Source organism: Lytechinus pictus, chromosome 2 (assembly GCF_037042905.1).
Source record: "Lytechinus pictus isolate F3 Inbred chromosome 2, Lp3.0, whole genome shotgun sequence".
In the NCBI taxonomy this organism is placed as follows: domain Eukaryota; kingdom Metazoa; phylum Echinodermata; class Echinoidea; order Temnopleuroida; family Toxopneustidae; genus Lytechinus; species Lytechinus pictus.
In genome coordinates, this window is record NC_087246.1 from 37211472 (window position 1) to 37236210 (window position 24739).

At 36.0% G+C, this 24739-nt stretch overlaps 2 protein-coding genes across 2 annotated transcripts; one reads left to right on the forward strand and one right to left on the reverse strand.

Moving 5' to 3' along the window:
* Positions 1-320: 320 nt before the first annotated feature.
* LOC129272039 (6-phosphogluconolactonase-like) lies at positions 321-7193 on the reverse strand. Its single transcript, XM_054909281.2, has 4 exons — positions 6515-7193; positions 4084-4299; positions 2825-2965; positions 321-2186 (listed from the first exon to the last, which is right to left on the reverse strand). The coding sequence occupies exons 1-4, from the start codon at positions 6773-6775 to the stop codon at positions 2067-2069; spliced, it is 738 nt and encodes a 245-aa protein (XP_054765256.2). The 5' UTR covers positions 6776-7193; the 3' UTR covers positions 321-2066.
* A 209-nt stretch (positions 7194-7402) lies between these two features.
* Positions 7403-24734, forward strand: LOC129280270 (uncharacterized). The gene is made up of 11 exons (XM_064115690.1): positions 7403-7532; positions 10448-10733; positions 11986-12161; positions 12531-12632; positions 13051-13172; positions 13669-13899; positions 14432-14550; positions 15276-15337; positions 19134-19284; positions 19594-19906; positions 20344-24734. Exons 2-11 carry the CDS (start codon positions 10464-10466, stop codon positions 21063-21065), a joined length of 2268 nt encoding a protein of 755 aa, XP_063971760.1. The 5' UTR covers positions 7403-7532; positions 10448-10463; the 3' UTR covers positions 21066-24734.
* Positions 24735-24739: the final 5 nt, after the last annotated feature.

The following is a 24739-nucleotide window of genomic DNA, read 5'->3' on the forward strand; positions in this document are numbered from 1 at the left end:
TTTTTTTTTTTTTGGGGGGGGGGGCTTGTGTTACAACATCAAGCAGAGAAGTTTGCATTACATAATTAATTGCCTCAAGCAAATGTGAATAAAGAGGATATAAATACAAGATACAAGAAGTGAAATGGGTAATGTTAGTAATCGGTATTCCCTTTAGAGGTGATGGTGTGAAAAGTTTAACATACGAGATGGAAAATGTGATTTCACCCTTTTTAAGTGCCATCACGAATCAACTACGTAGCGAGTCGGGAGGGGGGGGGGCAATGCCAACTGACCTGGGTCCTTTCTTCACACACACACACACACAAACCCCTGAAAAATAGAAGCTCTTTCTTATTTAATCAAGTCATTTACAAAAAGTACATGTACAAACAAAACAACCAAATAAAGCAATTTTCTTTCAAGTCAAACTTGTCCAATTTTCATGTACTGCCCAATATTGCAAATGTGTTTTCCTCATTCTGCATACTGTACATAATCATATATCTAATAAAACTATCTGACATAATATTAACATCTTATTGTACACTTTCCTTACATTATGATATTTGTGTTTGCATATGATTAGATCATGGAAGAAACTTATGATTATAAAATCAAGAAATTTTGAGAGGCTGGCACTAGGGGAGTGTTTTATCAACATTTTCACCAGACAAGTTGTCAGATCTGACAATTTCTTCTTGATTGTCTGAGAAACACTCTATGGTTACTATCTGATAAAACAGGACTTGTCGGATGACACATTTGACAGGTCCTTTCATAAAACGTTCCAAGGGACACCTCCCACTAATATAAACAAAATATCCCACCAAAGTACTAGTGGATAGCTTCTAGATCTATAATCTTGTAACTTGCTCTTATCGTCACTAAAGAAGTTCAAATCCAACTGAAGTCTTTTCTTTTTAACATGAACAGTGCTTGGCATTGTGACACTAATCCAAACTTTCTGCTTTCTATACAAATTTTCTCGTGCTTCTCAAAATAAAATGTTTAGATAGACGGCGCTATATAACTAGTATTACAAATAACAAATGAGTGAAAACAGCTTTCAGCTATCACATGCATACAGTAGTACTGATCATAACAAAACCTATCCAGTGAGAAATCACTGATAAAACTGCTTCATAGGGTCCTTGGTTGAAGCATCCATCCAAAAATGCAATGATAATCGAATTTTGAAAGTCAAGTAACACAAAATATACAATTCATTGTTCAAGTAAGCAGTTCTTTAAGTCTATAGGAAACTATGAATAAAAAGTTCCAATTACCTGTTAATATATCTCTCTTTTACATCCCTCAATGTTACACCTTAATCTATTTATTGTTCTCTGGTTGATTGATTTTCTTTTTCATAATGTTTACAAAAAGCTTGAGGATTCCGAGCATTTGACATATAATGTTTTACAATTACAAAAGGGAATCATATCGCCCCATGAGTATTTTCAATCCACTATTATAACTCGACTTTTCTTCACGTTTACCTCGAGGGCTAAATACCGACTACATAAACATAGTAGCTCAGCAGTTTGTGTTCAGAACTAAAAGTGATTTCTTTCATTAGTTCTATCTTGCACTACAGTGATTACAACCAGAACCACTGGTATTGAATTTTGGTCCTTGGTGAAAGCTATTTTGGATACCAATGGCATCAACTATCTGACACTCATTGGGGCTGTTTCATGAATTTGTTTGTAAGTTACCCACAAGTTAGGCACAGATATCTCAAGATACCCTACACTGGAGCTGCTAATTAGTAGGATTTTATCCTATTCAGTAGGATGATGAAAGGGACACTAAAAATGATTTTTACCCTAGAGATAGGATTTTTGAAACTTGCAATGTGCTTTTCAAAATTTTAAAGAAAAGTAGGATTTGAGGCTTGAAAATAGCATTAAAAACATAGAATTTTTTTTACAATTTAGGTTGGCAGCTCTGCCACACTGTTTTTTAACATATCATGAAATATTGAAGTCTAATCTCGTGGCACCTCATACTCTAGTCGTTTGAAAAAGTCCATCTTAACCAACACACAACTTCATAAAACACCCCTAGAAGTACTCTCATTTTCAATATGATGCCTTTAGCTCTGCTGCAGCTGGTTGGTCTATAAACCAGTGTACAACTCCATTCGTTAGCTTTACCCTTGAAGCAGGCAGAGGGGGATCTTCATTGCCTTCAAGAACTCTCTGGAAATAAACAAGAATCAGGAGCCACAGATTAGGGTACAGAGTTTACACAAACATGTACATGACAATGTAATCCATAACTAGTCTGCAAGCACAGACCCAAATTTGACAATTTAAGAAAATTATACCATGTCTATCTAGTGAAGACTAGATTCCAAGCTTCATGTCTGTGTCAAACAAAAACAGCCGAATTGCGAGTCTAGTCTCACTCCTTCAGACTCTACATTGTGCACTATGTAAAAGCCAAAACCAGTGACTGATGTCAAGGCCAATATGAAAAACTTTATATGAAACTCCATACAGTCAAACCTGTCTTTAGTGGCTCCCAAAACTGTGTTCCAATTGGAAGGGATATTTTGTCTATACATGCCGCCTGTCTACAGAGGCCACTTTCTCTATTCCCCTTGGATGGCCTGAATAGACATGGTTGACTGTGCATCATGACTTAATGAAATATATAAATATAATATGAATATGTAACTACATATAAACAATATTCCCAAGCCTTTCAACTGAACTGAAGTATTGCATCCAGAATCTGCTTCTCTAGTATCAAGAGAGAGAGAGTTCAAGATGGCTGCAAATTTCACAGGAAAGAGAAAAGAGGACAGGGATGTGGAAGGGGGAAGAAATCTTACTTGAAGTATAGCTGCCTTGCCAGCCCCAGCGGATGCATACATGGCACTTCTGGCTGCATTGATGACTGGATAGGTCAAAGTTACACGACAAGGAGGGGGCTTGGGAGAATCAGAGACCGGGGCAGCTACTAATTCTGTTTCCTAATAATAGATAACACAGAATGAAAACATATGGAGATATGAAAAAACCAAACAAATATATCCAGGGGCCCTTAGTATGAGAGTTACATTCAAAAGCAGTTAAAAAATAAAACTTCAAATGCAAATACGAAATGATTGAGTGATAAAAAAAAACTGAGTTGCTTCTGATTGCATAACTTTCTGCAACTGACCCCATAAACATGATGGCAAGATTCATGAGAAATCAGTACTTTCCTATCTACTGCTGATAGTACATTATAAAAAAAGGATACACATTTATATGAGAATGGTTGGTTCTTCACTCACATATATGCTTTTCACACTGCACACAATTTCCTTATTCCTGGGAAATTGGTGGGGCTAGGGGGGGGGGGGGTCTTAACCCCACCAATTTCCCGGGGTTAAGCTTAGCCCACTTCGGTTTCACACTATGTTTTCCCAAAGTGGGCTGCCACGGTAAATAGTACGGTATTATCTGGCCCTGCAAAAAAGCACGGTTAGCCAGCTTATTGCAGTTCTAAGAGATGCAGTGTGAAACGTCATCGGGCTAAGGAAAAGTGGCCAGGAGTAATTTGTCAGATAAATAAATATTGTTGCAGAACAGCAATAAGCTGCATTTCAAAGTTAAAACCCATCTTGTTTTTTTGGAAGCAGTATAGGGCATACTGTACCGCAAGCTATGCATATAACCTGTAAAGCTAAGCATTTTATAAAATTTGTTAGAACTAGGTAATTACCAAAGTTACGGAATTAATGATAAATTGCAGGGTGCTTCACAATTTTAATCAAATTATTTCAACTGATTGTAACATGCAATTGAATGTTAACAAGTATAATGAAACAGGGTATTGGTTCCCGTGGGTGTTTCATAAAGCTGTTTGTAAGTTACAAGCGACTTTACGAATGACTGGTGATCCTTTCTTGTGGTAAATGATACACACCATATTTCCACTGGCGTTGATTTAGTTCCAAAGGATCACCAGTCGTTCGTAAAGTCGCTATTAACTTACGAACAGCTTTATGAAATACCCACCTGGTTGGTTCATTGCCCAATGGTGATTAGTCTAACCTTGCAATATATTCAGTCATGGGTTAGCAAGTGAAACTACAGTATGTACCTCAAGAACTTTGTGACCAGGAAAGAGTGAGCATGTATGTCCATCTGGGCCCATGCCTAACACAAGAAGATCAAATACAGGCCAAGGGGATCCTTCTGCACATGGAACTTTCTTGATCATCTCTGCATAGTCCTTGGCTGCTTCATCCACAGGCAGTTCAGGTTTGACAGCATACAGCTGACTTCCAGGTAGACTAGTCTTTCCGATCAACTTTTCCTGAGTTATAAACACAAGAAATTATGACCTTTACTAAAACAAGTGGTATGCCTCTGGCAGTCTCGTCTGCATTACGTGACTCAATATAGCAGACTTAGGAAAAAAACTAAAATGACTACCAGTAACAATACATTAAAAAAACATTCATATTAAGTTCATTGACCCTAAATGACATCTGACCTTGATCATGTCCAAGTTTCATGCAATAGATCTATTTACATTATTTCAAAGTTATAATACTGTTTCAAAACTTAACCTTGGTTAAGATTTTAATGCTGATACCACAACAAAGTCAGTTTGTTGAATATAAGTTACCTTACCATTGATCTTGATCATTTGACCTGAAACTCGTGCAAGATGATCAGTGACACTTATGTAGTTTCATGAATAGATCCATAAACTTTCAAATTTAGTAATTTTCAAGAACACACTGAGAGTATACCGACTAGGAGATCATTTGGGTGTGAAAACGACCCACAACGAACAACAACAACAAAAATACCCCCAACATGGTCAAAGTTCATAGACCCTAAATGACCATGGAAAGACTTCCATATCATATGTCCCCTCTACTTATTAAAAATTTCTTCGACAAAACCACCTAGGTTTGTCATCTTTTTCTTCTTTTAATATTATCTGCTTACTTCCGCCCAGTTGGCCTGATATTTGAACCTCTAGTTGCAGAACGGGGCATCTCCAACTTTTCCTTTCTGAATTGCAATATGTTAGATATGTTAAACCTTAAACTCCATTTTTTTTCTTGTTGCAATTTTACTGGAGGGGACATGGAAGTGTTGCCATGACCTTAATCATGTCACCTAAAACATATCCAAGATGACCAGTGATACCAGTACTTGATTACTCTTGTTATGTCCAAATGTTTATAAACTCAAGATCTAGATCTAGAGCAGTAGAGGTCTAATGTTAAAGGTCAAGTCCACCTCATAAAAATGTTGATTTGAATCAAAAGAGAAAAATCAGACGAGCATAATGCTGAAAATTTTATCGAAATTGGATGTAAAATAAGAAAGTTATGACACTTTAAAGTTTCGCTTATTTTTCACAAAATAGTTATATGCATAATTTAGTCACATGCAAATGAGAGAATCGATGATGTCCTGCACTCACTATTTCTTTTGTTTTTTATTGTTTGAATTATACAATATTTCAATTTTTACAGATTTGACAAAAAGGACCAACTTGAGTGAACCATATAATGTTAAACAAGGGTAATTCCACATGTTCAGTGAGAAATAAAACTTTGTTTCACAGGACAATGAGGAGAAAATTAGAATATTTCATATTTCTTATAATAAAATACAAAAGAAAAAGTGAGTGAGTGATGTCATCAGTTTCCTCATTTGCATACCAACCGGGATGTGCATATAACTATTATGTGAAATTAAGCAAAACTTTGAAATGTTATAACTTTCTCATTTTACATCCGATTTTGATGAAATTTTCAGTGTTATGCTCGTTGGATTTTTCTCTTTCTATTCAAATCAACTTTTTGTTGGGGTGGACTTGTCCTTTAAGTTAGATCTAGAATTGATAGATCTACTTTCTAAACTTTAACGTTAAAGATGACATTTCAAAATGACCCCCTTTTTCAGATCTTATTTTCAGTTCTTTAACTTAGATACTCTGAAAGACAAAATTCCATTCAAGAGCCGCCCCGCTCGCAAGACCATAAAGACCCCCGTTAAGAATCATCTTTTCCCTAGCCCAGCTGTCAAAATTGTCTAGCGCGAGCACCGCATGCGAGAGCTGCACGCATGGATTCACAACTCCCTCCGCTAGCACAGCAGCTCCATGCACTGCTAGCCTGTAGCGCCCACATTATGGCTTTATGCACAGCACTAGTGTGCATCATACCCACTGTACTGCGATCCCGTTCCGTAGGCGTAGACCCTGTCCCTGTTGTTGTTTTTCACACCGCCCGGTAAATTAGTTGCCAAGGCCAAGACTCAAGAGGCAAGACCCTGTATTTTTTTTTACCCTTATGGTCAGTTCCTTAGACCCCCTTTTCAGCAGGTTTCATGAGACACACCCAGCACCCCCATAAAACTATAATTTGAGTGCCCCCCCCCCCCCCCCCCCGGGCATGGTTTGCAAGGCCAAGGGCAAGGCTCGCCGCAAATTTTGTTAAAATTCATGACAGTCACATTTATATAATCCAATATGTTTTGGATCATTCCATATTATCACAGTTTACCTTATATATTCTGTATGTACTGTCTGCGTGATCGAATGTAACGAGTCTCTCGTCGCAGAAATAGATGTGCCATTTATCCCATTGCAGGTCACCAATTTCAGGCAGTCCGTCTCCCAAGAACTTCGCCACACTTCCTCCCGAAACTCCCAGGTAGAAAGCACCTCTGGCTGCGATGGCACTTCGGCTGCTTTCTGCTACAAAAGAACAGACCGCTGCAGGAATTTCTTTTGTGGGCAGAATATGTACCTTTCTGCATTCCATGCTCCACGAATTAGATATTTACAGTGTTCTTCACGGAAAATAAAGTAAATGCCTCAAAGGAATATCTAATAACGACCGAATTGCATTAATTCAGGCCCGAATTCAGCACAATTTCCAAGAGTAAAGTCTTGTCATTTCCCTTCCTGGAACGTGAACTTTCTCAAGGGCCTAGGGGTAAATTAACGGATATTTTGGAGGGACAAACATTTATTTAAAAATGTGCAAAGTTGATGTTCAAAAGGGCAAATATTGCCCTAAAATTATACCCTTATATTAAAGATGAATAAATTCAACTTCATTTTGATTATTAAGATACAATTCATATGACTATCTGAGAATCTTTGTTCATAAATCTATGAATCTTGAATCGAATCGACTTGTACCTGAGCTGTGCTATCCCTGTCTTAAAAATACCATGGGAAAATTTCTTATAATATTCATCCGCAACATTAACATTGCATTTTATTAAATTAAATACTTTTAGTGTTACATCTATCATTTTACCTACCTATTAATAATGAACCATCGAACTAATTTGTTTTTTAAACTTTTTTAATTATATGAATTTAAGATCACGTTTTAAAATTGCACCATACAGTGTTATTTTATTTCTACCATGCACTTATTAGGTGAGTAATGCGTTTGTATATGGATGTTATGGTTATGGGAATCCGAACTGAACTGAGCTAGCTGAGCTGCTGTGCTTGTTGTCATTCTTTCTAGCCACTAAACTAACTAAATATGATACTTATAAGAGGTAAATATAGCAAAATGTGGTCTCTGTATATATGAATACCTGCTTTGCTTTTGTTCTGAATATTATTATAGATTCCCTGCCAGGTTTCGACATGATTTTTAGGCAACCGGTAGGCCTGGCTGTACACAGGGTTGGGTTTCGTTTTCACGTAATCGTCGTAAGTTTAGGTTCCTAGATCTCCCATTTCCAGACGCGTTATGAATGATGCCTCACGGATTGGTTGTCGGAACAGTTATACTTACGATGATTTCGAGAAACCGACCCCATTTGTAATTGGAAATTTTGAACATGACATACCGTATTAATTATTAGATAAATGGCGACTGTTTCTTAATTAACATTAGGGCTATTCCACGGTTACTCACGTTACATTTGGAGACACCTTGACTCATACTTGGAGTTGGAGCTGTAACTCCATTATTATTGATAGGAACTAAACATCTCTTTATCACAACATAGCATAGTAGTACGCAGTCTGACTATCCTTTGTAATTGTATAAAAACAAAACTTGGGAAATTTAATTATGCTCCTGACCTGGCAAATCTTTGAAATGTGTCGGTTACTCATGTTACATGATTTGGACATGCATAAAATGAAAAGTGGACATAAGTGAAAAGTGTCCTCATGCAAGGCTTTTATGAAAGTTGATTATATCCATTTCAAAGAAGTATATTAGGGAGACAAATTTGTATATAATTAAAAAAATAAAGAACACATGGTTTTTACTAGGGATGCAGATAAAGTGGTTACTCACGTTACGGTTCAGATGGGCTATATGTACAAAGACACATTGAGCTCATGTCCACCAACCTATGGAATTGCCCATTAACTTAATACTAATAGTAGGCCTAGATACTAACTAACAAGTAACAGTAGGCCGGGTGTCTGGAGAAAAATATTATTTTTCTTATTTCAAGAAAATATCACATTTTCTTTGTGAATTTGAAGAGAAATGACCTTCAGACTGACAGAAATGTAACATTTTTGAAAAAAATCTGATTATTGGCTGCAAAAAAGAAGGATGAAATTAGGCCAATTTTCAGCATTTCTCTGCCATAGACTGTGTAGTTAAGAAATGGACACACACAAATCCAAATTTTTAGCTTCCGAGAGCTGTTATAAATCTATTATTAATGCCAAAAACTTGTCCATAAAGAGTCCAATAGGATTTTTTATGCTCTTTCTGATGGTATGATTTTTATAAAGATTTGGAAACCAGATCACAATGAAAAATTGCGACAAAGTGAAAAAATTGTGCAAAACAGAAATTTTATTTTCCCATAGAAAACGCATGGGGAAATGGCAATCTCAACACACACAAAAATAAGGGTTTGCAATTTATCTCTAAATCCTTATTTCAAATGATCATATAAACTTGTCCTTACTGTCAAAAGAAGCCCCTGAATTTTCTCTTTCCATACATGCCAAACACAAGTTAATAATCAATTCAGATCACATTTTTCTAGTAGCCTGAACTTCCCAAAAAAAATGTGCCATATTTTCCCCTAAATCAGCCTGTCTTATGCTGACACTTTTCAGTGTGGCTTCAGACACCCTACTAACAGTAACAAGTAACATGGAGTGGGCTCCAATCCAAAGCCGCTTAAGTGTGGACCTATAATATTAATATATGAACATGAGATTTTACTTTTTTTTTAGACCAAAAAAAAAGCTTCATCTCTGTCTGTCTGTTGTTCGCTGAACTCTGTTGCTGTTGGCCGTTGGCTCCACTAACTCACTAACTTAAGTCTACCTCAGGCGAGGGTTCGGATAGGCTCCACTATATACTTCATGCTCCACCTATCAGATAGGTCACGTGGAGCGGAGCCGGAGGGTAGTGGTACTGTAGTGAAGTGTAGTGGAGCCTCTCCGAACCATTGCCTGAGGTACACTAACACTAAGTCTAAAGTAAAGGCACTAAAAAAAAAAGAGAAATGTAAAAAAAAAAATTAAAACTCCCCGAAACAGACGGCTGCCAGTCTAGAATTTACATATTTATTAGAAATTTAAAATAGAGTCTAGAATTTTGGCTTTAACTTCATAATTTATAAAATTTTGTCTTGATGCCAGAAAATTTCAATTAAATTCCCGGAAAAGGCTTTTTTCTGTCCTGCCAAATCTTGCATAATTGTCTCAAGTATGACCCAAAGTAGGGTAAAGTCCCCCAGTCTGTGCACACGTTTATCTGCACAATTCTAGTAAAAGAAGCTACGCAATGACCAAAAAAATCACACCTGCGATACATACAGTACATGTAGACAGATAGATAAATCTATTCAATAAAAAAGCCAACTCAAAATGGTGGGAAAATATTGAATTTTTGGCATTTCATTGACAGCCATAGAAATGCAGCCATTCTAATCCAAATCTCTGAATCTTGTGTAAAATGAAGTGGTGCGCAGATATGGGGCACCATTTTTTTGTTCAATCAGAATGACTGGTCAAGGTTCTTTCCAAGAATATCATTTAAATTTGTATAATATTTTTGGCACACTTAAAAGAATATAAGGAACATTATCAACTGAAATTTTTAGTAAAAAAGAAAAGAAATTCAAGTAATCTTAACTTAAATAATTAGGTTTGCAGACTTGGGGCCCCCTTCATTATTTACTTTTTATGTGCTCTTTTTTTCATACTCCATTTTTCCCCCTGCTCCTTCCTATTCTTTTTTTGTAACTACCCACCAGTAAAAAGTTCAAACAAAAGTAAATGGTTTGGCATTCTATTAGACATGTACAAACAACCTAATACAAAAGCCCCCTTTGTCTTTTTTTTTTTTTTGGGGGGGGGGGGGGGCTGATGACTGTTTCACAGTTACCTCTATGCCATGGAGAGTCAGTTTGGGTGATCAGCAACAATGAATATTTGATTCCTTGAAATGATGAAATGCTTGTACGTTCATTTTTTGCCACAGGAATCATTTCATTTCAATGATGAAATCCAAGGGGAAGAAAGATGGAAAAACTGCAGCAGGTGGATCCAGAGCTCCAAATGACACTAAGGATAGTGGTGGTGGTGGTGGAGATGGAAAGGTGGTGTCCCCACCCCCCTATCGACGAAAACCTCGAAAAAATGGCTGGAGCTGCCCCCTTCATGTCCTCCAAGTTGTGGCCTGGTTCTTTCTCCTTCTCTTCAATGTCTTCTACTTTGGTATGATGGTTCCAGTTCTTCCCTATGAATGGCAGCCAGCTGGGTATATTGTATCCTTTGAAATGAGTGAGACCTTATTGGTTATTCCAGGGGAGTTTTTGATTCTTCACAGGCAGGATGTTAATGAACCCTTGAGTGGGATTTCAGGGGCATATTATATCAGTTGTCAGTGAAAAACAGATTTTTGTTTCATGAAATGCTCCCATGAGCTGTCTTTATGTTCAGTTCAGATTACCAGCGGGGCTCACCTCCATCCATTTTGGATAAGACACATTTTTTACCCATTCAGCCTGATTATATGACATAAGCCCCAGTTGTTCTTGGTTCCGTATTCAATATCAGGGTCCCGTCTTACAAAGAGTTGCAATTGATCCAATCAAACCACAACTATGGAAAGTTAGCAACATCAACTTCTAAAATGCATGGTTGTTCAATATTTTCTAGATATGATGTATTTTCATGCATTCATCTTTTTCTTGAAAATAATGTGTGCTTCTCTTTGTTTACAAAGAAAATAATGAAAATCTGTACATGTAGAAAAAAATATGACATTGATGGATCTCCATATTGAGATTGATTGGATCAATCACAACTCTTTGTATAAAGACAGGACCCTGAAGTAACAATATCATTATTTTCCAGAAGAAGAAGGAAATCTGACAAGAGAAAACATTCTTTCATTGAATAATAGCTGACGTGGCTCAATAAATGTTGCAGATTTACTCAGTAGCCCCTTAAAATAGAACAAATATATTTTTTTTTTTGCCTGGTAGTGGTAGGTATACATTCTGTTCAGTATTTAAATTTCCAAATAATTCTCCTTCCCATTTCGATTTATTACAATGTACCAATATTTGTATCAGGCAAGTTTGTTGTTGACAACAAACAAGTAATGATACTGACACAACTGGAATTTCTAAATATGATCATTGTCATGATGAATAATAAAAAAAATGGTCCTCTGGGAAAATAAATAAACAGCTATCATGTAGAGGGGTGTAAGAGTCAGATTTTTTTTCTTTCAGTTTTCTGTGTTCTTTGTCTGTACAAAAATATAGGAGGTTTTGTGATTTCAGCTGTTTTTCAATTGAGGTCAATCACACACCCGCATGAAAGAGAAAAAAAATTGGGAATGCTTGACATTTAGATGAACGTCAAATTATTGCACTGTATTATCTAAGTGAAATTCATGTACCGCTCTTTAATGTGTTAGTTATTTATTTTGAAAAACACTTAAACTAATGCTTTTGTCAGCATGAACAAGTTAAACATCCTTGACCAGTTCCTTTTATTTGAATCCAGATTGTAGGCATTTTTGTGCTGTGTCATGTGATCAGTCATGTGACTTGTCTCACAATCAACCCTGCTGACCCCCACACTTTCAAGAGGAGTACGGAAAGAGAGATGCCCGTTTTCAACCGTCAGCTGCATGCACATGTTATAGAGAACAACCACTGTTATCTTTGTGAAGTTAATGTGTAAGTTTTTGAAAGTGTTTTGGTTGAAGGATGAATATTGTTTCTTATTTTCCTCCACTCATAAAGAAATTTGTTAAATTTCAGTTTTGTCAACTAAAAAACAAAGATTTATCTGAGTAAATTTGATATGAACTATAAAAGAAGTGGGATTACTATTGTGGTAACTTTGCCATTGAATGGTAACTTTCATGGTATCCTTTATTTCAATTGACTGTTGAGTATTTTTGACATGGTAGATACAAAGACAAAGTAAGTTTTCCACTCCATTCCCTATAAATAATTCTGGTCATCTGTGGTATCTTCTGCATTACAAAAAAAAAATTGTTTGTCTTGTACGGTTATTCTTGTTTCTTTTTCTACTTTCTACAGACATAAATCATCAAAGCATTGCAGTGCATGTAATAAATGTGTCATTGGATTTGACCACCATTGTAAGTGGCTGAATAGTTGCATTGGGTCCCGGAATTATAGGTAAGACATATTTACTTCAATTAATTACCTCAAAGTCCAAGTTCACCCAACAACAAGTTCATTTGAATAAAGAAAGAAGAATCAGACAAATCAAAGTTTCACTCATTTTTCCAAACAGTGACATGCACAACATAGGCAGTATGCAAATGGCATTACCAAGGACATCACATTGTATTTTTTATCTGAAATATTTCAACTTTCTATTCTCTATAATGTAAAACATGCTACAACTCCAGCTTGAACATGTTGAATCACCATTATATTACTACTTTTATGATTCAGTGAAAAGCTTCTTTATTATATTATCAGTCTACAAAAATTCAATTATTCTGTATGAAATGTATTTGATTTAAGTAATGTTCATGCAATCTGTTGTTATTTGTTATGGCGTCTAACATTCCCTTTTTCTTTTATGCAGGTTATTTATAGGCTGTTTAGTGACAGCATTCGTATGTTGTCTCCTGGTCTGTATAGTAGCTTTGTATATTACAATTGTGTATCAAGTCAACCCATTGCTGCTGCACCCAAATGAATTAAGAGGTGAGTCTATATGCAATTTTGTCGTTTCTTCTCTCAACTACGGTAATATACTAATTATGAATGCGTAGAAGGTCACTTCATTTCACTTAAGCATTTTATTAAATCTTGTGAAATTAGCATCTTTTAAATTTTCAAATTGTGTCGATATGAATATGCTTTGCATATTTAAGCTATTATGCACGACTGTATTCAGTTCACACTCAATTTAGAATGGAATGTTATAAACATGAAGAATTGTTATGTATCCTATCTGTGCTCTCTAAAATATGTATTTCACATGTGTTTATAGGTGTATGCAGATCCTGCTCACAAGGTGTAACTTTTTTTTTTTGGGGGGGGGTGGGGAATCATTGATGACCATTATCACAACCTTGATTATTCCTTGTATTGTTATTGGGGAGGGATGGAAGAGAAAATTAAAGTTTTTCATGAGTCTAATTAACCTTGACTTGTTAAAAGCCTGGTTGACGGAATCTGTCCATCTTTGGAATTGCAGCTTACAGGAATGGGGAACCACTTTCATGCCAAACCACACCTACAACTCCTGCTGCAACAAATGAATCGGTCACCACTCAAGCAACTCCTGTGTGCGACTTCCATCAGAATCTTAAGATCTTTGGACCAGTGTCTGGACAAGCTTTCTTTGCTGTCATGATTGTTCTTGTGGTTCTTCTTCTCGTCAGCATGCTACTTCTAGGTCATCTTCTAGGCTTCCATCTCTATTTAAGTATGTTTCATCATTTTTTTTTTCTTTAAAGTAAAAAGGCAGGGAGCTTCAAAACCTGTGCACTTTCCATCTTGATTAGATGCTCAAGGTGCTTCAGAGCAGAACAAAACAAATTACATATACAGTAGTACATGTTTGAACAATAAGTCAATGTCTGATGATGGAATATACACTGTAGAAAATTCAATGCATAAATATCCACAACTGTTGAATGCCCCCCCCCCCCCACCCTTTCCGGAGATCTGGGCTGCCCCTCATTGCTGCAATTGGTATCATATTAAAGTGTGAGGTAATCCGCATGGCTGTGTTGTTAGTTTCTCCAAAATAATATATATTAATTACATATAATGGTAATTTATGTAGATCATATTTCTGCTGTGATTCTCTGTACATGCTCATAGAATGCTCCTTTTTGCTGTCATTATTCTTTGTACCATTCCTAACAGTTTTACATGACAAAAAGTATTTGGTTGTACTTTATATCTGTAATATCAGCAATGATTTTATTGTTTTATATTGTTGCTACTGTCAGTGTCTCAAGGCCTAGGTACATATGACTATATCATGCAGCAGCGTGCTGAAGAAGAGGAGGAATCATCAAGATCTGAGTCTCTACCAAGGGAGAACAAAGGATGCTGCTCAAGAAAAAGGGTAAGTAGGAAGCTAGTGCTAAGATCGTTCTGCACTGAAGGTGGCTTATTATCAAGTGTGGCCTTAACAGTAGAAGTAAGAAGAAGCTTTTCTGTTAGACGACTGATGCTTCAAAAGTATCTATGACGGTGGGTGTTACAGGGCTGTAGGGACAGTGATATTCTTGTCTAAAAAAATGGTCTTTTCCATCTCAATTTGTTTTCCCGTTTCTGAAAATCTGTAAATCTGAGTAGAAGAAATAACCAGTTGTCTCACGATGTATCAAACGTAGTTGGAAAGCGACGTTTCGTCTGCAAGCTGCTAGACTTCGTCAGGCAATGAGCGAAGACGCTGATGTCAGGCAATGAGCACCACAATGAATCTCTTCCACATCATCTGTAAATCTGTTTCAAACTTGTGCTGGAAGGAAATTGTGTTTTGTCATAGAATATGTACACAGCAAAAACATGATTTTGTAAATTGCAAAGGTTAATTCAATGATTTTTTACATGAAAAATATGGAACCAAAATATATTTACATGTCTTCTTTGATGATATCACCAAGAAATCAGATTCATGTTGTCAGCATGTTCATTTCCTGTGCTATTGTGTGCCTGAAATATGTATGCATCATGTCCAGATATGCATGTAGGACCAATATGTTTATTTATCTTATTTTCTTGTAGGGGGTGATTTCTTACTTTTCATATCAGTCTGGACACTGTTATTTTCTTCCTTTTTTACAGAGTGGTAGAGTTGCACCAACTCAAGGAAGCAATGAAGACATAGAAATGAGAAACCCAAGAAGGTAAGGCTTTAATAATTTATACGTGAAATTCCAAAGACCTTGTATACAAGACAACACTGCACTTGTGTGATTGTGTAGCATGGTTTCAATTAATGTTTGACTCATGTAACACTTCAATAGCCTGCAACCTGTAATACTAAGTGCATCTTTCTCGCTTCAGCCATGAGGATACAAGCATCTGATTGGCAAGTGTACTTTTGCAGATGATATCGGGTCATTCTGTCCGCATTCACATCTCTTTTAGTTGTAAATGACAATTAGGACATTACATCTGTTGCTTTTGATATCATTCTTCTTTATCATTTTTTCAAGGTCATTCTGTTTTATAAATGTCACAGTCAGATAAGTGTATTTTATCAGACCCATACGAATATTAAACTCTACACTGCACTTTCTAATAGCAGAATTGAACATTGAAAAATGTGATCTTTTATGCACCAGATACCGGTATACATGCAAAATTACATTGAAATTTTTCTCTACTTATGGTTGTTTCTCTTAATTCCTTAATTTTATTTTACGCGACCAGCATTACAAGGGATGGGGATATATCATGATTCTTTATGAGTGTTTGTGTGTGTACTTGCATATTTTCTGTATATATATTACTCTTGCTAGCTTTGCTCTTTGTTTATATATTAAGAAAAGTTTTATCTGTGGCAAGTTTGTTAATTCTGTTAAATGATGAAGAATTATGTATAATCTCTCTGCTTAAGAATCTCTACACTTTCACTGTATAAATTTATTTTCTATCCATCTTCTGCATGATTTGCACTCCTCTTTCCTATTTTACAGCACTGCAAGCACCAATTATTGTGTTACTAATGAGATACAATCTTCAGCTCAGCCTAACATTAACCCTGGTAGTAGTGGGGTTTCAACAAACTAACTCATACTTGTACCAATCATCTGTCAACCGTATAATATAAATAGGTACTGACCTCATGTTTTCTTTTCTCTTTGTTCATTCTTTCTGCTCCGACGGAACAGATTTTAAAGGGGAGTTCCAGGCTAAAGATGTTAATATCTTAATAGATAGAGAAAAACTGAACTAGCAAAATTCAATCAAAATCTGATAAAAGATAAGAAGTTACTGAATTCAAAATTTTACCAACATTTTGTGAAAATGGTGAAATGCATTTTGCCATGTATAGCAAAAGCTGGGCTGATGAAGTAATCCCTTACCTTTCTTTTTCATGATTTATTACATGAAAAAATAATCATGTTATATTTACAAGTGTGTATGATATGTCTCACTTGTAACAAAATAAGTTACAGCAATGATCTTTTTATTTTTTTTCATTCTTGGATGACAAAATTTTAATAAAAATAATTTAATATAATAAAATACACTGAGATGCAATATGACATCAGCTTGTTCATTGTATATTCATAAAAACATGCATAGAGCTTGTCACCAAAATAGTGCCAAACTTGTCATAATGTCATAATGTTTGTTATTCCTTGTCCAATTTTGATAATATTTTCACTGTTTTGTTGGTCGTAATCTGTTCAAATCATATTATTTTTAGCCTGGAATACCCCTTTAATCCACTTTTTTGTGTATTGTCAATTTGAACACTGAGGGATTCAATTTAGCCCATGACATCAAATGTCATGATTTAACAGATTGCTTAAAGTTAATCTACCTTTGTGACTTAAGGCAATTATTTTTTGCCCACTACATAGTGTAAGATTTACTTATGTGTGGTCTTTCCAGTTACATGTAGTTAAAATCATTGAATATTCTTACAAATTACTGTCCGACACCAACAACTATAGATGATGATGAAATTTCCACTTGGTCTTATTATTTTTTCTACTTATTGAGTTGTCTGGCAATCTTGAAATTTAATTGCCTCTTTATCAGTTTTGCATAATTACCATCAATAGGTTGTGCCCATTATTTAAAAAAAAAAATGAAATTCACTTGTCCTCGAGCTAACAGTCTTTTAAGAATTCTAGAAAGTCAAAAGGGGCCTAAGCTTTCGATCCTAGCAGATTGGCTCTCTTTTATTAGATAAGCAGTTATCAGCTGCTTCTTTTTGCCATTTTTAAGAATTCTGTATAACAAATTATAACTAGATGGAATCGGGAAACCCAAGTAGCCAAATGACTTCGTGCCCAATCAGGTATTATACAAAGTGACAAGTAGATCCAGCAGCAATGAATCAAGTGATTATTATATCATTAACAGACAGTATGTAATTTAATAGTCAAACTAGACATGAGACTTACTGATAATAAGATTAATTTACAAAAATGCTGTACGATTTGAGACTTTCTGATAACAAGATTAATTTACCAAAATGCTGTACGATTTCTGAAATAGCTGATCTTGGGTATCTATGATGTATCACTTCTCATCAATTGTATTGTAAACAAAATTGAGATTTTGGTAAGTTTCAGGGGAGAAACCTGCCTGGAACTGCATAAATATGTCAAAAATGGGTCATACATGACTGTTAAATCCAATACCATAATTTCTCTCATCAGAGTTCAAATGGTCACAAAAGGGGCATGCCTAACCAACTTGCCTCTTCATTCTATGTGCTTCATATGTAAGCCTTAGCTAAACAAATGGTATGTGAACCTTGCAGAGTTGCCATTTAGTAGCATTTTATCCTGTTCAGTGGAATTTCTAAGGGGAAATTGACACCAAATGGGTCTTTTCCCCTAGAAATATATTTTTTTTAACTAGTTAGAATTATTTCTTTGCATGTTTTTCAAAATTTTAAAGAAAAATAGGATTTCAGGCAAAAAAAATGGATAAAAAGAAATAGATAGGACTTTTTCACAATTAAGGTTGGAAGCTCTGACATTGATAATAAGTTAACAGGGATCATACATTGCTGAAGATTCATTGTTATATGTATATTGTGATTTGCAGCTGGTGATAATTTGATATAGAAATGTCAATTATTGTTCAGCCCTAAAATATACGGTAAATTGCCATTTCGTCTACTACCAACTCGTCCATTCCCCACATGGTCTACTTTCATTTAGTCTTATGCCATTCCGTCCATCAACATTTTGTCTAACAACCATTTGGTTCAATCATCACTTTGTCTAATCACCATTTCGTCTCATAACCAGTTGGTCTAGTAATTATTTCATTTTCATTCATTTTGCACAATTAACGCTGAGTCCAATTAGACCAAATGGTATATGGACTAAATGGCATTTTGACCAACTGGTTATTAGACAAAATGGTGAATGGGCGAATTGGCAATTGGACCAAGTGGATAGTGGACAAAATTATGGTAGACCGAATGATAGTAGACGAGTTGGTAATTGGAGGAATTGGCATTAGACGAATTGGAAATAAACCAAATATATGCTATTGGCTGGAACATTTCTGTTCATGTCAAAACATCAGGGCTTGAATTAATCCAAGGTTATCAAAGGCCATGGCCATGGATGGGTGCCCTGTTGATTGGTCTTAAATGCCCCTCTCATAGGCCTTGGTTATTTGGTATGTTTTTCCCCCAGTTGTGTATATAAAAGTGTACCATATGGACAAGTTGCCTTGCATGTAATAAAAAAGGAAATTTAAGGCCTGAATTATGGTTGTTAGTGGTTGTTTTGCCTGACTGCTAAGCCAGCAGAGGACTGTGGGCATAAAGTACTCTTCTAGGGAACTTGTTAATGATGATAAATGCACTAGCGCACCAATGTGGTGTTAAACCGGGGTTGCTGGGAATTACGAGACCACCGCTCTACCAACTGAGCTATCATGTCTTTATAGATATAGTGTTTCTTTCACTAGAATATAATCCCATTTTTTCACTCTCAGACACAATGCAGAAGAATCTAGGGAGAATCATCAAGGACCACTAAGAAATCAAAAAAATGCAATTGTAGAAATCTCCAGAGAAACCACTGTCATGGTTCATCGGGAGGGTAAGGAACCCAAGAGTGCAAGATCTACCTCAAGTAAAACCAAGGTAATAACTTTGAGCTTTATCACATCAAATGTAACAGGTGTGGGTTTATAAGGTGGTTTGTAAAGTTAAGCAGGACTTTTATAAAATAATTGCTGAAAAATCCCCAGTAGTTCTGGAAAATCCGTAGATGAATGGGTGATAGGAGTTTACAGTAGTAATACAATACTACTTCATGTAAATACTTGATGTACATGTATAATAAATTCCAGATTTTTAAATGTTGATGTCGCTGACAAATGCATAATCATGTGGGAAGCTGTCCCATGTGAGATATAAGAAAGTCATTCAGTTATTTTGTGTCATTTGCAGAAAAAGAAGCGGAAGAAGCCGACGCCCCGAGCCCTGCCACCCCCGCCCCCTTCCCTACCCCAGCCCCAGCGCCACCTACCCACTTTCAACCCGTACCAGACTTCAGGGGACCCCACCCAACCATCCCCCCTCCCCTCCCCCCTGCCGTACACAGAAGAGACCTGGATGTACCCCCATGGGGTGCTTGGGAGTAAGATGGGGGCGGGGATGATCCAGCCAGAGACGTACATAGAGCAGCACATCGTGCGGCGGTTCAGTATACCAATGGTACAGGGTGGAGGCGGAGCTACACCCATGCCCTTTCCATTGCATAGTGAGTCACTCGAAACTTCTACATCATATACATATTCCAAAGTAGTAGAGAGACTGTTAGGGAGCCAAACCTTTGTCTTTTAAGCAGGAATTATCAAGTGTGTTGTGTGACAATACGGAATTTCCATTTTCAGATCAAGTTGAAATGGAATTACAGATTTTCAGAAACGGAAAAGACCTATTTTTGAAACGGAAAATCACTGTCTCGACTCATTTCTTTCATTTGTTATGTTTTTCTTGTCAATATAATGGAATGAATCCCCCTCAAACTTATTTTGCATGAACTTATAATTTATCATTCTCAATGTTTGAACGTGTTACTTCGACTGTGCTGCATTGCAGAAAAAAGGTACGTTATGGTCATGAGTTTCCCCTTTAATAAAGTCATCTGTTGATATTATTTCACAAACATTCTGTGTTATCTTCATTGCCCCTCAGCCTCAAACAGTGTGAATGAACTCATGCCCATCAGTGCTAGGAGTGTAGTCCCACCCGTCCCCATCAGCAGTAGGGCAGTTCTCCCACCTCTCTCCAGGCAGATAAGCTTGGATCCCCCAACCGCTGCAGTAGACTACCATTCCTCATCTGCTGAATCCCTCCATGAACTAGCAACATCAGAGAATACAACCTCACTCAAGAAGCTACAGGAAGCCAATGACCTTTCTGCATCGTTCCCACCCGCCCAACGCAGCCCCTCAAGAATCCAGAGTGAACCGACCAGCATCGCTCCCGACGCCTCCTCGCCTCTGGAGAAGAAAAAGAAATCTAAACTTAAATTGAAACTGAAGAAGAAGAAATTGCCAGCAGACTCAAAAAAGGAGGAGAGCAATAGCAGACGGAAGGCGCAACAGGGTGGAGATGTCACTGAGACAAAGGCATCACGTAGCCCTCAGAGTGAAGGATATCACGAGCTAGCCACAGCCGATGAAAGACAGCCTGAGTCGTCTGCACCGACTGTTCCCTTACTAGACCTCAGTGGGTTACGGGGGGAGGAGGAGGACGAGGAGGAGGAGGACAACAAGAAGAGTGAAAAGAACAGAGATTCCCAAGATGCAGGTAAGACGGTACCCCCTCCTGATGATCCTGTCACCAACCTGGATGATGATGACAGCTTATTAAGGGCAGCAAACAGAAGGAGATCCCTTATGCTCATGAGATGAGGTCTCATGGTCAATGCTTTATAATCCTGTAGGCTCCTGGAACCATTAAGATTAGAGTGTATCTCTGCTCTGTAAACTTCAGAGAAATAATAATGTAACAGGAATAGAGTGTTATGAATAATCATTTCCAGGCTTATTTGATGTCTGCTCAATCAAATAATCTCAATGGAATTTACATTGTGCTATCAAATTTGTGTCATATGTATGCTGCATGTAATTGTGATATTTCATATCAAATGACAATCACTGCTCTCCCCCCTCTCTCTCTCTCTCTCTCTCCCTCTCAATTTCTTAAGAGACAATGTAAGACCATCATTCCCTTGTGGGCCTACTTTTCAGTGGCATTCAATTAAAACCAATCAAACCTCATTACTGACAGTTGAATTGTGAAATACTTTCAATGCTACACTTTTGTTTGAAAAAATATGGGTTGTAGTTTTAGCCCCCCATAGTTTAGTGATTAAAACCTTCTATTACAGTATTCAAAGATTCATAAAATCTTACAAACTCAACTTTCTGCTTCTTTGATTTTTTTTTTCCTTCTAAAATAATCTTCAGGATTAATAGCTGAATATTATTAAAGGTGTTTTGTCTTTCATTGATCATTGTTGTGAAAGAAAAATAATAATTTTAATATGCTACTGAAGCGATGTCACAAAACCTTTCTTTTTTGCATTTCCGCTCTTGTGGTCTTGACGCAGCATGATGAAAAACATCCACAACCCAGATATGATGGGAATCAGTCGATGAGGCCCTAAGATGTGGTCGTATAATATGCGCACAGCCCCACTGAAATTAGTGTTAATTTGCCGGGTTTCGAACCGTTGTGAACAGGGCCAATTAATATTGATTTTAATGGAGCCTATTAGGTATTCATTCTGCCGTAACTTGGGCCACCACAAACCAATTCATGTCAGATTTGTTGTTTGGATGTGTTTCATCATGTGCTCTTCTGAAATGTGCTCATGAAAATGCTGAAATGCACAAAAAGAAAAATGATGATGTCACACTTTAGTACTCTCTATATAAGGGCATTTAAAGCCAGGAAATCTGAAGTCTGTGTACATAGTGTAAATTGATTCCATGATCTGTTATTCTATTTATTAGATATGTATGTTTGTTCTCACTTGTGTCAATGAGCTACCAGTGACACCTTCTGCCAAAGAATTATCTGTGCAATGTTCTTGTAATTAAGCCTTGAAAGTATACTTTTTTATACTGAAAATTCTCTGTTTTCTTATAATGATTTAAGAATCATCTCTGTTTTGTTGTTATAATTTGAGAATCATTTTATATGTATGTGCTGTGATTTAATGATTGTGGTCTGAAGAGTTCAAAGAATAGAGAAAAAAAAATGGTGTTATTATTCTGGAATTCTCGTATATTGACATGTCGACACTCATGTTTTCACAAAGTAGCCATTTCTACTAGCATGATCTAGCCTTTCCAAGTTTCAATATGCATGCTTTTCTTGGGTTTTTTTTTTATACATGTACATGTATGCTTTGAAATGAGATTTATTAGTATACAGTACTAAAGATTATATAATTACAAAGATGATGAATGTGAATGAAAAATCATTTAAGAAATTATGATATTGATATTCACCCTGATTTTATATATTTTTTTCTGTTATAAAAAAATTAGTATTCCTGGAAGCAAAAGAGAGTTCATAAAAACAAGCGAATGCATGGGCTCTCTGTTATGCACATTGAGGAATAGTATAGTTTGGGAACAACTTAAAGGTCAAGTCCACCTCAAAAAAGTTGAATTTGAATCAATAGAGAAAAATCAGACAAGCATAATGCTGAAGATTTCATCAAAATCGGATGTAAAATGAGAAAGTTAGGACATTTTAAAGTTTTGTATATTTTTCACAAAATAGTTATATGCACAATTTAGTCACATGCAAATGACAGAATCGATGATGTCCCTCACTCACTGCTTCTATTGTGTTTTATTGTTTGAAATCTACAATATTTCAATTTTTACAGATTTGACAATAAAGACCAACTTGACTGAATCATAAAATGTTAAACAATGTTAATTCCACATGTTCAGGGAGAAATAAAACTTTGTTTCACAGGACAATGAGGAGAAAATTAGAATATTTCAAATTTCATGTAATAAAATACAAAAGAAATAGTGAGTGAGTGATGTCATCAGTTCCCCTCATTTGCATACCGACTGGGATGTGCATATTAATTTTGTGAAATTAAGCGAAACTTTAAAATGTCATAACTTTCGTATTTTACATCCGATTTTGATGAAATTTGTATTTTTCTCTTTTTATTCAAGTCATTTTTTTGTTGGGGTGACCTTGTCCTTTAATGGTATTTCATGAAGCATCTTGTAAGTGATTTTCACTTACTAATGACGTAGATGATGATGTTCCCTCGGCATTCCACTTATGGATGAATTATCATTTTTGTGTGTTAATGTGTTTAATCAAGTGTATTTCCAGTCCATGGAGATGAAACAGGAAAAAATCTCTCTTCATTTTTGTTCAGGTATTATATTTCAAATTGGTCTACACCCATGCTATCTACATGTACATACCGTTTGGGCTCATACCACATGGTCTAATCCTTGTTTGTATACAAGCAGTTCGACGTCACAATCGAAAAGATGTGACTGGCTTTATACTGCTAATACTGGGCCTTATTATTTGTAGACCAACTGACTATAGACCATTATTCGGAGAACAGGGTCAAATTTCTGCTTGTAATTTGATAACGCTAGTGTGACTTTAACATTACCGCAGATATGAAAAGTTAGTAACAAAATCAAATATTTTTATTAATTATACATTTATCTATGCACAATATTTCATGAAAATTGTCTTTTATAAAGACATAAAAAATTACTTGAGGTTTTTCAGACATGTCAGTATGTAATGAACGGCTGCAGACTACTGCATTCTAAGTAGCATATTGTGGCAAGGACTTTATGAATATGTTTCAAGATCAAGACATCGATTCAAATGCTTGTCGTAAGACAGAAGAAAGAAAGGAAGGAGATGGAAAAGAATAGAAATTATTTGTGATAGATTAGATTTTCATCTTGCATCTTTCTCGAAAGGTTAATTAAGAGCATTTCATAATCCTGCTTGCGCTTTGCATCTTTCTTGTGACATCGTTCCTGCTCATTAAATCCTGAGATTGGTCGTCAAATGTTATCTCCAATTAATTGTGTTTCTCTCTTATTGAGATTACAAACCTCAATTTTATATTCTCACTTGCATTGCAGTGTATGCTATCAAGGAAAAAATGTTGACTTGCAAGTTGAAAAGCAGGCCTCTCATGATAATGAATATTGATGTCGCATTATTGGGGAATGCTCAAATTTTATGTTAATTATTGTTGAATAGTATTAACATACATGTATCATTTTATTTTCAAAATTGTATTTTGATTCATTCTATTCCCCGAGGTGGAAAACCAAACCAGCATGTATTTTCTATGTGTTACTGGTAGACTGTATTACATAATTTGACATTGAATTAATCCATTAAAAAATTTGCAAATGCTTATTTATAATATGTATTGTGTCTACGATGATTGTATTTTATTTTTCTTAACTCATTCTGGTCAAGACTTTTATTGTGTAAATATGAATCATTCGACTCTTGCCGTTTTGTTTTGAATAAACAAAGTGATTTTCAATATACATTG

Coding starts and splice junctions, on each gene's coding strand:
- LOC129272039 (XM_054909281.2), bottom strand. CDS start 6,775: ATGGAATGCAGAAAGGTACATATTCTGCCCACAAAAGAAATTCCTGCA. Junction 2,966..4,083: donor CTGGTCACAAAGTTCTTGAG/GTACATACTGTA, acceptor ATCTATTATTAG/GAAACAGAATTAGTAGCTGC. Junction 2,187..2,824: donor GCAAGGCAGCTATACTTCAA/GTAAGATTTCTT, acceptor GTTTATTTCCAG/AGAGTTCTTGAAGGCAATGA.
- LOC129280270 (XM_064115690.1), top strand. CDS start 10,464: ATGATGAAATCCAAGGGGAAGAAAGATGGAAAAACTGCAGCAGGTGGA. Junction 10,734..11,985: donor GGCAGCCAGCTGGGTATATT/GTATCCTTTGAA, acceptor ATTTGAATCCAG/ATTGTAGGCATTTTTGTGCT. Junction 19,285..19,593: donor CTACCTCAAGTAAAACCAAG/GTAATAACTTTG, acceptor TGTCATTTGCAG/AAAAAGAAGCGGAAGAAGCC.